General features: G+C 31.4%; 1 protein-coding gene across 1 annotated transcript in view; it reads right to left on the bottom strand.

The window, feature by feature from the left end:
• Positions 1-11928, bottom strand: part of LOC107449504 (uncharacterized) — a 32872-nt gene extending 20944 nt beyond the window's left edge. The window contains exons 1-4 of the mRNA XM_087156054.1: positions 11845-11928; positions 10482-10533; positions 8160-9746; positions 5176-5289 (exon numbers count right to left, since the gene is read on the bottom strand). Coding sequence (XP_087012180.1) covers positions 5176-5289; positions 8160-9746; positions 10482-10533; positions 11845-11928 — 1837 coding nt within the window. The remainder of the gene's footprint in view (positions 1-5175; positions 5290-8159; positions 9747-10481; positions 10534-11844) is intronic.
• Positions 11929-14563: the final 2635 nt, after the last annotated feature.

Genomic DNA, 14563 nt, shown 5'->3' on the forward strand with positions numbered 1-14563 from the left:
ATAGAAATTTATGAAATTTTAAATGATCTACTAATTTTTTGTTATAAATCTATTGAATAAATGTATATTTCTATGAAACCTTCGAACAATTTTTAATGATTCGAATGATAAATAGCCGATCATTCTATCAAAAGTTTTTAAAATGTTTGGGCAAATAGGTATTAAAAACTCTCTAGTTAAGACCATTTTCTACAAAAGAATGTATTTTTCTATTGAATATTTGCCTTCGAACCATTTCTGAATGGTTCACATGTTAAACGGCCGATCTTTCAATCAAAAGCTATTTAAACGTTTACGCAAAATGGGTATAAAAAACTATCCGGCTAAAAAAATTTTTCCACAATGTTTAAAGGATTCATTTTCAAACATTCATAAGTTGCAAAAATAAAATGTTCACACTGAAAGAAAAAGGAAATGATGTTGTTATTGTTGACGCATGCCTGTGTAGGCAGAGGGGGTGCGATTGTTCTTATCTTCCAGTGGCGTCATCCATGGCCAAGAATTCGACTTCTGCCACACGATACGTCACACCCGTTTATAGGGCGGACCCATTCATACATCCAATCATTCATCCACAAATCGTAATTTTGACCTGAGTCAAAGAACGATCGATCTCCAATCCAGTACCCCCAGAGGTTTTGATTTGTTATGGGAACATGGAGGACTTTTGCGACTCGACAGATTTAACGTGCATCAGTCACTTTACTACACGGGGAGTCCTCGGCCGGCGGGGTTCGAACCCACGAACTCTCGGACATGGGCCCAGCAGCCTACCGACCAGGCTATCCCGGGCAAAGGAAATGATTTTTTTTTCTTTTTACATAAATGGAGATAATAAAAAAAGCTGTAAATACATGGTTTACGAAAAATATAGACATAATATATAAAAAGAAATCATTTTAAACATGCTGTGATAGAAATTTATATTCAGTAGTGTAAAAAATTGTTTCATTTAACAAAAAGCTTTCTTTCGAATCCCATTGTAAGGAATTTTTCTAAAAGAGATAAACATATTAATTATTCGTTGTATATTCCTATTTAATGCGGTATTTTATAATTAATTCTCTTAGCGCACCGTATTTTTAGAATCCTAGCCAAAATTTATGCACATAAGTCGTCACAAATAAGCAAAGGAAAATAAAGAATATTTCTAATAATCACTGACGGTCAGTCAAATCTAGACGTTGATAACTATTTGGCAACTTAACCGGTTCTGATACTTTTTAAAAGCTATTTGATAAAGTTTTTGCTAAAAATTAAAAAGTATTTCTTAAAGCATCAACGTAAAGGTACACCGGGGTCCGTGTACGTATATATATATTTCCCAGCTAAAAATAAACTGCAGTTTTTTTTACAGAACTGAAGTAATTTTGTAGTTTTTCTAGAGTTAACTGCAGATTTTCTGTGGCGCAATCTTAACTGTAAAATCACAGCAGTTATTTTGCAGCTAATGTGAAGTAATTTATCAGTAATTCATTTCGAAAAAACTTTTAACTATTGTCTACAAAATTACTGTTGTTTAAGTGAGGTCACTTTTAAATCATAAATTTAGAAAAAACTGAAAATTTAAATCCGTGATCACTCTGCAGTAAATTTGAAGTAATTATGCAGTCATTGTTTCAGAAGTATAGTTTCTGATGAATCTGCAGAAAAACTGCAGTTACTTTGTATTGTAATAAAATTGAAAGAGTTTGATTTCTTCAATCTTGCTTTCCTGGTTGGTATATCAACTTTTTATAATGTTTATGTCTTTTTTTCCTTTCTTTTTTTTGATTATATATTAATTTCTCATAATTAGGTAAAAATTCTAAACTTATGTATTGATAACGGAAATAATGTACACTGTCTATTTTCATAAAAGTTAAAATTCATAAAATACATACTTGACTTAATTGTAATTATTTATAATTCAAAAGTGTCAAAAACTTTTAAGTGAGATTTAGACACAAATTAATTAGTTTAAAATATGCCTAAAATTAGGTATTTAAAAATTTCTGCATTTTAGTAATTTTATTACTAATTTTATTTTTATTAATTTTTATTATTTATTTCTTTTTGACTTAGGAAAACTATGTTTGCGAAAAATTGATGGTAAAAACAATATTAAAGTAAAGGCAAGTAGTTAATGTTCCTTAGTAAATTTTTTTATTCAAATTCATACTAAGCTAGGATTATTGCAGAACAAAAATTATACTTATTTTGTCTAATAAAAAAAATATTTAGTTCGGATTTTAAACAAATTTATATCGAAGGAGTTTACGAAATTGAATTTGAAAATGGATATTTAAACCAGAATTTTTAGCTTCAAACTTCTCCTTCAAAAATTTATTAATTTAACTCTGTTTCAGAAATTTGTCTTAAATAAATTTAAACAATTTAAAGCAATACACCTTTCTTATTGCTTGAAAATAAATGAAAGCTTTATACATTAAACAAATAATTTTGTTTTTTTCAAAAAGAAGTAACTCATAGTACTTTCAATTGAATCTAAATGAGCATAAGATTTATAAAACTGCTAACTTTAAAAATTCGTTTAGAGCTCCTTGCTTTTAAAAATTAAACTTAAAAGAAAAATAACGAAACATAGGGGGAAAAGATCTCAAATCTACATTCTTAGGAACTTTTCATAAAAAACGCTCTAAAGTAATAATTCATTTAATTGTTATTTTACCGTATACAATCAAAACAATTAGATAACCAGAAAATGACGCTATTCAAACTGTTAACGCTGAAAAAATTTATTAACTTTGTTTTCACCTAATATAATTAAAAATACTAAAACTTTATCCACACCAATAAGAGCCACCTCATAAAAGCTTTTAGTTCCTTGCATGAGCTAGGACACAGCGCTTTGGCCGAGAGGGTTAGTCCGTCAATCTCACAGCCGACAGGGTGGGTGTTCGAACCCCAGGATATAATATAGCGGCACAATCGCGACGAAAACTACATAAGTACTACACTCTGTAATTAGAGACTTAAATAGAGAATAAATTAAGTTAAAATTTTTTTTATCAAAAGCTTTTTTCCAAAAGGAATTTTTTTTAACAAAAACTATAGTATTTTCTATCAATCACGATAGATGGAACCACTAAACACAGAAATTTGTATATTAACATTAAGAATTTTGAAGTTGGTACTACTACAAAATTACTGCTGTTTACAAACTGCAGTAATTTTGCAGTGTTTCGACTTCAAAAATTCTGTAGCGGAATTGGCCAAAACAGTCTTCAAACTGCAGTTTTTCTGTAGATTATCTGCAGTTTATTTTTAGCTTGGTTCTGACGCTCTAATTGCAATCAAAAATATATTTTGTAATCCCTTAATTATAAAAAAACTCTAATAGTTACTAAAAAATGTCTGTTAGATTATCAGAATTATATTTGTACTAAAGTATTAAATCCATAGTTTTAAAATTTTTTCTCCAGGTTCCTATAGCCATGGTACTGTTCAGATACCGACCGCAGAACTTTCGAATCCACAGAATCACATGCACTCGGTGAGTCTTCGTGGAGTCGAGGATCGAACCCCGGATCCCCCTAGCTGGGGTGCGATTCCCTAACATCTGAGCTACCACGGCCTTCTATGTATGACGACCAAACAACACACAGTATATTAACACCTCTAGCTCAAGCCATATTTGCAAAAGAAATAACGTCAAAAAGCTTTAGATTGCAAAATAAAAACTTGGAAATACGCTTGAATACTAATTAATTTTCTTTTAAAAAGTGACACTTGCAGAATTAAAAGAATAAATCAAAAAGGTGAATTTTGAAAATAAATGCTTCAAGTTGAAATAAATTATGCTAGTAGCTTGCAAAATAGTTAAAAATTAATTGAATGTAAACAAATTACTTAGAAGGCAGACGCAACATGCAGTAAGTTAACATACAAAAACAAAGCATTTTTTAAATTAATCCCCTTTTTCCACTGACTTTCTTCGTATATTTGAAGGTTTAAAGCCGTTTTGTTGACAAAATGGCTATTTACTGTTTTTCATCCTAATCATAAACGGATTAAAATCGTCAGTTCAAATTTTCGATTTTGATATACAATTTTGCTTATAGTACGATAGCTTTACTTTTTTCTCAAATCATTTTACGATGATTTTTTGTACTTGCTCTTATTTTTTTGCAATTATTTTAGGGTTTTGAACATTGTATAAAAAAAACTGCAATTCAATATGTAATGATTCACTATTAAGGCTTCAAAGTCTTTCCAAAGGTGAAGACATTTTCATACTTAACTTCATAATTAAATGCTAGAGCCGTGGTGGATGAGATAGGACAGAGTGCTTGCCTCCCAATGAGGTGACCCAGTTTCGAATCCCAGTGATGACTGGTCGATATAAATTTTGTTCCCAGCTTGCATTTATCACAGTCCTGACATAACATATCTCTATTTGGTGCATGTGCAGATTTACTTTGTAACTTTCATAAAGAAAACTTGTTCCCATGTGGTAGAAAGCCGATGTGATTACAGATATACTTTGTAATTTTCATGAAGAAAAACAGATTGTGTGTGTTAAAAAATTGTTGCAACGGATTTTCTTGGTAACTATTACAGAAAAAACTTATAAGATATGCAGTCAAAATCTTTTGATAATAATAAAAAAGGATTTTGACTGCATATCTTTATTCATCTTTATAATTTTTATGGAGAAAATTTATTCTTGTATTGCAAATTCAGGCTACCGAATTACTTCGCAAGTTTTATGGTTTTCGCTACCATTACATCTGCCAGTTTAAAACTGTAAATTTTATGGGATTTATTATAGTGTAAATAGATAGTATGATATTTGACTGAACATTATGACATTTTGTTGTTGTTGTCGGCGGCCATTGTTCTTGCTTTTCAGTGGCTCCATTTTTGGCCAAGAATTTGACTTCTGCCACGCCCATACGTCACACCCATTTTATATGGCAGACTCATTCACACATCCATTCATCCACAAATCTTAAATTGGACCTGAACCAGAGAACGATCAATCTCAGTATCCCCAGATATATAATTTGTTTTCGGAAACATGAAGGACTTTGTGACCCGACAAATGCAACGTGCATCAGTCACCATTTACTACCCGGGTAATCTTCGGCGACAAGATTCGAATTCTCAATTTCAAAAATGTGAGTCCAGTGCCCTGCCAACCAGGCTATCCCGGCCAACGTTATGACTTACCGTCTGATAATAATGCAAGTGGCTTGTCAATCGCTGGTTTTGGTTGAATCGATTGCTCAATTACATGATCTTCATAGTAGTTGTTCAAATATTTATCTGTGGTCGTAAAATATCCTAAAAATAGAGAAGAAGAAATTGAGAACGATTGAGATTTTTAAAAAGTTATCTCATTCATAAAAACTTTATGATTTACTTTTGCTCATCTCTCAATGCTGATAACAAAAAATTCATAGATAAATTAACAGTTTGTTTGTCATGAAATATTTAAAAAGATATTCTTTTAATGCAACAATATATAAATATTAGGAAAAAACGAGTAGTTAAATGGACGACTTATTTAAAATTTTAATAATTTTTGAAAATATTTGACTACATTCTTAGGGAGTCTTTTCAGTAAAATATTTTACTTAGTATAGAACTTTAAAGTTGTGATTTTCGTTCAAAATGATTTAGAATAAAATTTCTGTGACAGTCAACCTCTCTGGCTTCAGCTACCTAATATTAGAACGCAACAATACTCTATATTTCTTCTTTTCATGCAAATTCAACTGACCGTAAAAAATCTTAAAATAAGGAATATTTTCAGAACATTATAATATTTCATATTTAGGATACTTATATATAGAGAGCAGTGTATCTAACCAGTCATTTTTTTACCGAGTTCAAAGTTCAGAGCCAAAGGCGTAAACTCATTTAAAGTTTAAATTATATAAGAGATATTAAATTAATAATCCCAAGAAACTGAAGCGAAACGATATACTTAATGATAAAAAATTTCATTTGATTCAAAAATTATGCAAATGGTAATAAAAGGCTACATGTTTTGAACTCTCAAAAATAGGCGCTCATTCTAAAGGCTCACGAAACGTGAATGAGGAAAACAAAAGAGATTTGGAACCGAAAATGGAAAATTGTGTACGAAAAACGGATAATAAAGAGTGAAAAAAAAACTAGGAACTCTGTAGTGCCCAAGAATGAAAAAACTAGAAAAACCACTGTAGTCGAGAGAGGTAAATTAGGGTGAAAAGCATTTCTACGCGTTATAGAGAGATGGTGAGAAACTCACGTGGTTAACGAGAGAATCGGCTTCATATGAATAAAATAAGATTCCAGGCATCAAGATGAGCTGATGTGACAGGGGTAGAAAGAGTGCGATAATCATCTATTGTCGCACATTGTTGAAATCTTGTGCATAAATTCAATTTCGACAATGCCAAAATTATTTTCATCCCTGTTACCTCAGATATATTTTGTTTCCCCAGAATGCTTTTTATTCATATGAATGCCGATTCTCTTGTTAACGACATGAGTTCCACACCAGATCTTCATATTGTGTGGAAATGCATTTTACCCTGTTTTGCCTCGATTGGCCACTGCGGCTTTTCCTGTTTTTTTTTTGCTTTTTTTTTATTCTTGGTTACCACAGTTTTCCTAATTTTGTTTTTCATCTTTATTTTACATTTATCGTTAACAATTTTCCGTTTTCTGTTCTAAATCTCTTTTGTTTTCTTCATTCACATCTCGCGAATTTTAAGAGTAGGCGCATATTTTTGAGTGTTCGAAACATATCGACTTTTATTATCATCTGCATATTTTTGGAAGCTAATGAAGTTTTCTTTCATTAAGAATATTAAAGTTAGTTACAATTTTTTAAAAAACACGACAAAATGCATATTTTAATATTTAAAGAAAATATAATACATTAAAAAATATTATGGACAAGGAGATTCATATTTTTGAAAATGATTTAAAAAATACCAGATATAAAATCTGCTGGATATATATTTAATATCGATTGAAAATATAAAATTCCTTAGAGCAGTTAATGTGTCTAGAAAAATTTAATTCATATTGTGACTAATAAGGAATAGAGCAAAAATATTTATCTAACTGGTTTAGTTTTGAATTCTTTTTTTATATTCAGAAAGGCTAAAACTTAGTTTCACTTAGTTTTCTCAAAGTTAGTAGTCATGTCAGAAAAGGGATTCATCATAGTTTTTTCAAACAATCATGTCACAAAAGGGATTCATTATAGTTTTTTCAAACAATCATGTCATAAAAGGGATTCATTATAAAAAGAGGTTTCAAATTATTCAGTACATATAAATGAAACTTATTTAAACCATGTTTGTTTCCAACTTCAAGGAGCATTAAAACAAGAGCTCTATTAGAAACTGTTTTGAATTGAGCTAAATCGAATAAGTCTATTAATAGTTATGAGAATCATGAAAAACATAACTTTTGATCTGCACTTCTTTAAGCATTAACCACTTTTAACCTCCTAACTAGTATTATCGAATAAGTTTAGGTTTCGTTGAAATTTAGAGTAAAACAACAGATAAGAAACAAAGCCTCATTTATAGGAATTGCAGATGAATAAATAGATATAAGTTATTTACTGTCATTTTTTATACATGTGATATCTCTTATCGACTGATTCTTTTATTTGATTTCACGTGAAAGAAAAAAAAAGGCGTACGAAATAAGACCTCATTTGTCTAAATAGCAATGGCGAACTAGTGAGTGAATATGCATCAAAACTTTTCTAGCTTTTAAATAAAACATATTAACTTTTAAACTATTTTTATCTACTTATATTTGGTTTTATTTGATTCAGCGTATACATATAAAACAATAACCAGCTTCGATATTAATGTTTCACTATCTTCATTTTTCAGTTAATTCAAAATGGTGCGACTCACCCGGACTTTAGATATTCATAGTGGGTAAATTTTTTTAAAAAAAAACCCTTCTCTTAATGATTTTTGATTTTTTTTGTCTGTCTAACCGTATTTTCAACACGGCTACACTTTCTTAGTTTCGATTCTCGCTGTCGTTGATGAATTTTAAATGCTTTAAATCAATTGATATCAAAATAATAATAATTTCATACACATTAATAGGACAAAAGGAGCCATACATGTTTACAGAAGACAGAGATGTTCTGTTATTTATCAAACGTGAATTTAAAATAAAATATTTACCAGTGTCTGAGGAATCTTTTGTTTGATCTTGAAATCTTTCATTATTAATAGATGAGTAGTCAGATGGTTGATAAGATGTTTCAACATTTGAAGTATCATGCAGCGTACTGTCTGGTTGCTTGTCCGTTGAAAAGCTGGTGGTTTCTTTGGACTCAATAGTTGTCTGTTTGTTACTGAGACCTCCTAATTTATCCTGAGATCTTTCATTATTAATAGATAAGTAGTCAGTAGATGGTTGATAAGATGTTTCTATTCTTGAAGTATCATGAGGTTTATTGTCTAGTTCTTTGTTGATAGAAAATCTGGTGGTTTCTTTGTAATCAATAGTTGTCTCTTTGTTACTGAGGAATTCTAATTCAACCTGTGATGCTTCATTATTAAAAGATAAGTAGTCAGTAGATGGTTGATAAGATGTTTCTATTTTCATAATATCATGAGACGTACTGTCTAGTTCTTTGTCGATTGAAAAACTGATGATTTCTTTGGAATCAATAATTGTCTGTTTGTTATTGAGACCTCCTAATTTATCTTGAGATCTTTCATTATTAAAAGATAAGTAGTCAGTAGATGGTTGATAAGATGTTTCCATACTTGAAGTATCATGAGGTGTACTGTCTGGTTGTTCGTCGAATGAAAATCTGGTGGTTTCTTTGGAATCAATAGTTGTTCGTTTGTTACTGAGGCCGAACTCATCCTGTGATGCTTCATTATTGAAAGATAAGTAGTCAGTAGATGGTTGATAAGAAGTTTCCATACTTGAAGTATCAGGAGTAGTACTGTCTGGTTGTTTGTCGATTGAAAATCTGGTGGTTTCTTTGGAATCAATAACTGTCTCTTTGTTACTGAAGCCATCTAATTTAGAGTGTTTTGAAGATTCACCCATCTTTGTCGAAAAAACGTCATCAGAGGCTGCAACTACTGAAGTAGAAGATTTGATTGTAAACGCTTCTTGCAGTAAATTGAACCCAGAGGATATTTTTTCAGTTGTAACTTCACTTTTAAATTTGTCGTTGGTTGAAGATACATCAAAATTAGCAACAATTTCTTTCTTATCAATGGAAAAGGCATCTGGTGACTTTTTGTGAAGGATATCTGGATAAATAATTGTATGACCGGCATTTTTTTCATAATTTTTAGTTTCGGAGCTGAGTTCTAAAGAGGGAGCTAAAGTAGATTGTTCAGTTTTTTCTTTATCAAGGAAGGCTTCATAGTTAGTGGTTTTCTTTTCCAAATTTTCCTTCAATGAAGTAACGTCTTTACTTTCATATTCGCTTTGCTTAGTATCGTCATTTTCATGCAAATGATTATCATCCGTTACAAACTTAATAGCTGTCCCGTCATTTAAACTGTTTACATTGCTAGTTGATAAAATGATCTGATCTCCATCGTTGTAAGAATGTTGAGTTGAAGTCTCAAGTAATGGCTTATATTCTGATGAGGTTTCAACATAATCATGGATAGAAACTGCTTTAGTTTTGGTTGAATTTATGTCCTGAATGTCAAATTTTATTATAGTGTCCTTCCTAATTGTTTCTTGAGAGTAATCAGTCGAATCCTTTTCTGATTTTACTACAAGGGTTGAATCTGCTAAAATAAAAATTAATAATTATGTTGGTGAAATGTTTGCTTTATTTCACAAATAAATTGAGTTTTGGGGGCAAATTAAAAAAACTGTTAAGAACCTTAGAAAAATTAAATTAACAAATTTAATTTCCACAAGTAGCCAAGCAAATGGCTGTTTCAGTCTATTTTTATTTACTTGCAGTTGTGGTTTGCTAAATTAGCATAGTAAATGGAACCAATCTCTAAAGTTTACGTGCTGTGTCTCTCCAACAAGACGCGCATTTTTAAGCCTTTTGTTTACATTACTTCAAAAGTAAATTTATGTAAGAAAAAAATTAAGAGGCATATTCCTAATGGCTGAAAGAGAGGTAAGGGTAAAGACATATTGGTCTTTTCTTCAAATCTTGCTTGTTTTTCTGGTGCAAGCTCGAATTTGCGCCAGAAGACTACCCACCAAGTTCAGTCCGCAACTATAACCCTGAACAATTGAGAATGGTCACTAGGAGCTTCAAATGGCCGAGGGGAATTGGCTACGAAATTTTCACAGACGGAAGCAGAAAGCTTGTTTTAAATACGGACACAAACGAATACGAATATAGAGTAGGTAGTGGTCTTCTGGTCAAGTATAATAACAATACTATCTTTCAACAATCTGCAAGAATTAACAATGAATCAAGTATCTACCCCGCTGAGCTTACAGCTATAAAACTAGCTATCTCTTGGGCTGTTAGTGAAAACATTAATGAATTGGTTATATACTCTGATTCAAAATCCTCGTTGCAGTCCCTCGAGAACCAAACGTCAAAAGACCCTAAAACATAAAAAATATGGTACAAAATAAAATTATCAATTCAACTGGATAAAGGCACATTTAGGGAAACTCGGCAACGAGGAGGCTGATGCACTAGCTAGGGAGGGTACTCTCCTCAGTGGGGTAGACTACCACTATTCAATCACCAGACCCCAAATCAACCACAAATTAAGGCAGGTCAGCAAAGCCCTTTGGCAGGAAAGGTGGAACAATTCAATGAATGGGAGACACACGCACGGATTTTATCCAAACATTAACGAAAGAGTTCTATCAAGCGAATTTTATGTAAACCAATTTTACACTGAACACGGAGTGTTCGGGGAATATCAAGCCAGATTTTTCCAAAAGACATCGAGCTGCAAATATTGTGGCAAAAATCAAACAATTGAACTTGATAGCTGAATGCAATAAATTCTCGACACTCCGTGGAATCCACGTTAACATAAGGGGACTCATGGAGACATGGTGTAGATCCAAACAACAAATGCAAATTATTAGAGAAATCATCAAGCGAACACTTGAAGATACAATTACACCTGATGACCCCATGGATCCCCTGTTTACTAGCTAGTAGCTGTGTCTCCCAGAATTGTCTCCGATCCTCCGATTAACTTAATTACTCATGTTCTTACTGATTTTAATTGGTATATTGATGGGATACTTAATTTTAATCTTCAATCATGATTTTAACCTTCATTCCTATTTAATCCTTGATTATTTTATCTGTTTACCTAGCTGATTTTAAGGTTTCTCATTTTAGCAGCAATGTTTTACCTTGTTCCTTTCAATTTTTGCTCTTGATTTTAACTTTTGTAGTTTGCCCTACTTCATTGTTGTATCGAAATAGATTGGATTACTAGTTTCACCTGTATCACCAATTTGTCACAAGTATTTAATCTATTTTGTTTAATTTTATCATAGCCCTTTTAGCAATGTAATAATTTTAATGTTTAATGTTCCCACTGTCTAATTGATGACTAACTGTCTGTCTGTAACACTGACTGTCTGTAGCGGGAATAAGTATTATGTGTCATTTTGCTCCATTTTTAGAGATCAGCGTTTTTAATGTTACTTTGTACCTGGCATTTATATAAAACACGGAACATCTTTTGTAGATACAAACAGATGATACATAGTGATGTAATTAACACAATACTTTTCTACAACTGTTTTGTCTTGGCTCCCTATAAGGGAATACCGTCGGCATCATGCACTATAAGACGGCCCTCCCGGAGCAAGTTTTATTTCATACTATTCTGTGTTGCCAGCTTCTGTAAATTATGTAATTTCTTTGGTTTTAATAAATGTCACGGATGGGGCTGGCCGGTCGGCTAGGTGCATGCGCCAGTGTTTCGGATGGCGATCCTCATCGGGACTGTCGAGGAGGCGAGACATCCTTCCGAATACTCAAATGAGGGTGGGGGGTTACTGCATGTCTTTTCTTCAAATCTTTATCATTCTCAAAATTTTTGAGAAATTTTAGACTAGCGAAAAAGTTATCTTGCTCGCATCTTCCTATAACATAAAAATTTAAATAGGTGATAACTAAGGCCCGGATTTTGATGACATTTGCATTTTTTTGCATTTTTGGACATTTTTTGTCTTTTAGAGCATTTTCTTAGATTTATAGGGCATTTTTCTTTAAATTTTGGGGCATATTTTGCATTTTAATGCGTTTTTTAAAGTTTTTCGTTAATTTTTTCCAATTTTTATTATTTTTTATCAATTTTCATTATTACACTGGCTTCCAAACAATGAAGAAAATCTCTAGGATATTAACAGGTGAAGCAAAATCTTTTCAAATTGAAGAAGAATTATTGTCAGTAAGTGAGACCGTCTTTTGCAAGTACGCACCTATAACATCAGTAGACGTTGAAAAAAGCTTCTGCAGGAATGAAAATTTACTTTCAGACAAGAGACGCTCGTTTACATTTCAAATTATCAAAAAACATTTAATAATCCATTGTAATTCTGATATTTAGTAATATTATGAGATGGAAGTTGTTATATCCATTAAAGTTTCTATACAAAATAAAAATATTTTGGTGTCAATATATTTTCCTTTTTTTTTGTTATTTTAGGATATAAAACATATTTTTCAAACTTTAATGAAAGTAGAACAAGTATTACATTGCTTTAAATTTTTTAAATGACTCATAATAATTTTAAAGAGCAAAACATTTTTTTAATTCAATATTTTTGCTTTATTTAAGGCATTTTTTGCCCTTTTTAATGGCCTTTTTTGTACTTTTTAAGGGCATTAGTTTAGATTTTTTAGGTCATCAAAATCCGGGCTCTAGTGATAACATATAGCCTATAAGATTGCATTTACGTTGGAATAATTCAATAGTTCAATCAATGATGGCATGTCTAGTTTTAATGATTACAAGAATCACTGGAAATCAGTTCTTATTGATTACAAATGATTCGCTACATTGCTAGATGAATTATATCCAGCTAGATAACGGTTTAGTTTTTGAAGCTCATAAAAAATAAAATGTTAAGAAATAAAACTCAATAATGGCTAAACATGCGTCTCCGAACACGAAACTAACGGGGGTTAGTAAAATGGATGGTGATTTTTACAGTAAAGGGCTCTTTCCTTTATCGAAACTCCTTTATCAAAACTTCCTTTATCAAAAGTCCAGGAAATAGAGGATTTTACTTGGAAAAATTGGCTGGAGTTTTTATTTTTTGTACACTTATGTTTTTTGGGGTGCTGAACAGGAATCCGAATTCCGGGAAATATGATTCTTCTAGGAAAAATTCAGTTTTTTTCATGTAATATTTTATATTTCCAGATAAGAAATTTCCGATAGCATATTTGAAAACTAGAGAAAATATCCTACCAATTTATGCATGTCCCTAGGGTAATAAATCAAAAAAACTATGATTATTGGAATAATGACTATAGCGTTATCTCTCACTACTCCAGTGGAGAAAACTAGAAGAAAAATATTTACAGATGTTTGAAATTTATGAAAAATTCTCTTGTAGGATCTAGTAATGTATAAAAAAAATTACCGCCTGAGGTGAAAACTGCACCTTCCAATAACCATAATTAATATTAAACCTTCCCTCAAATCATAATTTTTAAAGGGTCTTATCCATTTTTGATTTTTTGCTGCTCTTCCTAAATTTTTTCTTAATTTGGATTTCTAACAAAACTTAAGGCCTGTTTATACGATCCAAGTTCTTGGACGAAGATTGATTGAAATTGATGGAAACTTGTTTTGATTGAAGCTTGGATCGTGTAAACGATCATCCAAGTTCTTGGTTCAAGTCCTTGGACGATAGTGGAGCATGTTCTACTTTCCATCAAAGTTTTTCTTCCCTTAACCAATTAGCTTCCTAAGTTTTGTGACGTCAACAAGCAGGCATCAGATTAGGTTATTTTGGAGTCTGTTTTAATATGTTTTAATCCAAATAAATTAATCTGTTTGGGTCTATTTGTGTTATTATGATTTTATTTGAACTTATTTAGCAATTTTGAATTCATGTAAGTATAATTTTATAATGTTGAATATAAACAATGCGCATGCGCAGGTTTTCATCGGACCGATCAGTGACATTCAAGAACTTAGATAGTGTCGACGAATCATCCAATTTCTTGGAGAGAGAAATTCCTCCAAGTTCTCGGATTCAAGAACTTGGACCGTAAACAAGCCTTGATATGGGTATTCCCATTGTTCATCTGTTTATTCCCAGATTCTAAAAATAGGTTTTATCTCTTACCCCCCTCAAACTTTCGAATAACCATAATTTTCCAAAAAAGTTTCCAAAAGTTATGATTTTTTCTCTTTTTTAATTTGCATGCAAATCAAGGGTATAACCAGTTTTATTATAGAGTCAGTTTTTTAAACAATTTTATAATTATTATAAGCAACGAAAACGGCTCCTTCCTTTCCCCAGTGTCTCATTCCCTATAATAAAAAGTTTTAAGGACAAATGTTTTTTATTTTAAAATTAATCAAAATTTATAATACGAATTTTAACATTTAGATGCGAATGAAAAGTTTATAAGAGGCAA

The sequence above is a fragment of the Parasteatoda tepidariorum genome, chromosome 12, assembly GCF_982258835.1.
Source record: "Parasteatoda tepidariorum strain Cologne lab strain chromosome 12, Ptep-v5.0, whole genome shotgun sequence".
Lineage (NCBI taxonomy): Eukaryota > Metazoa > Arthropoda > Arachnida > Araneae > Theridiidae > Parasteatoda > Parasteatoda tepidariorum.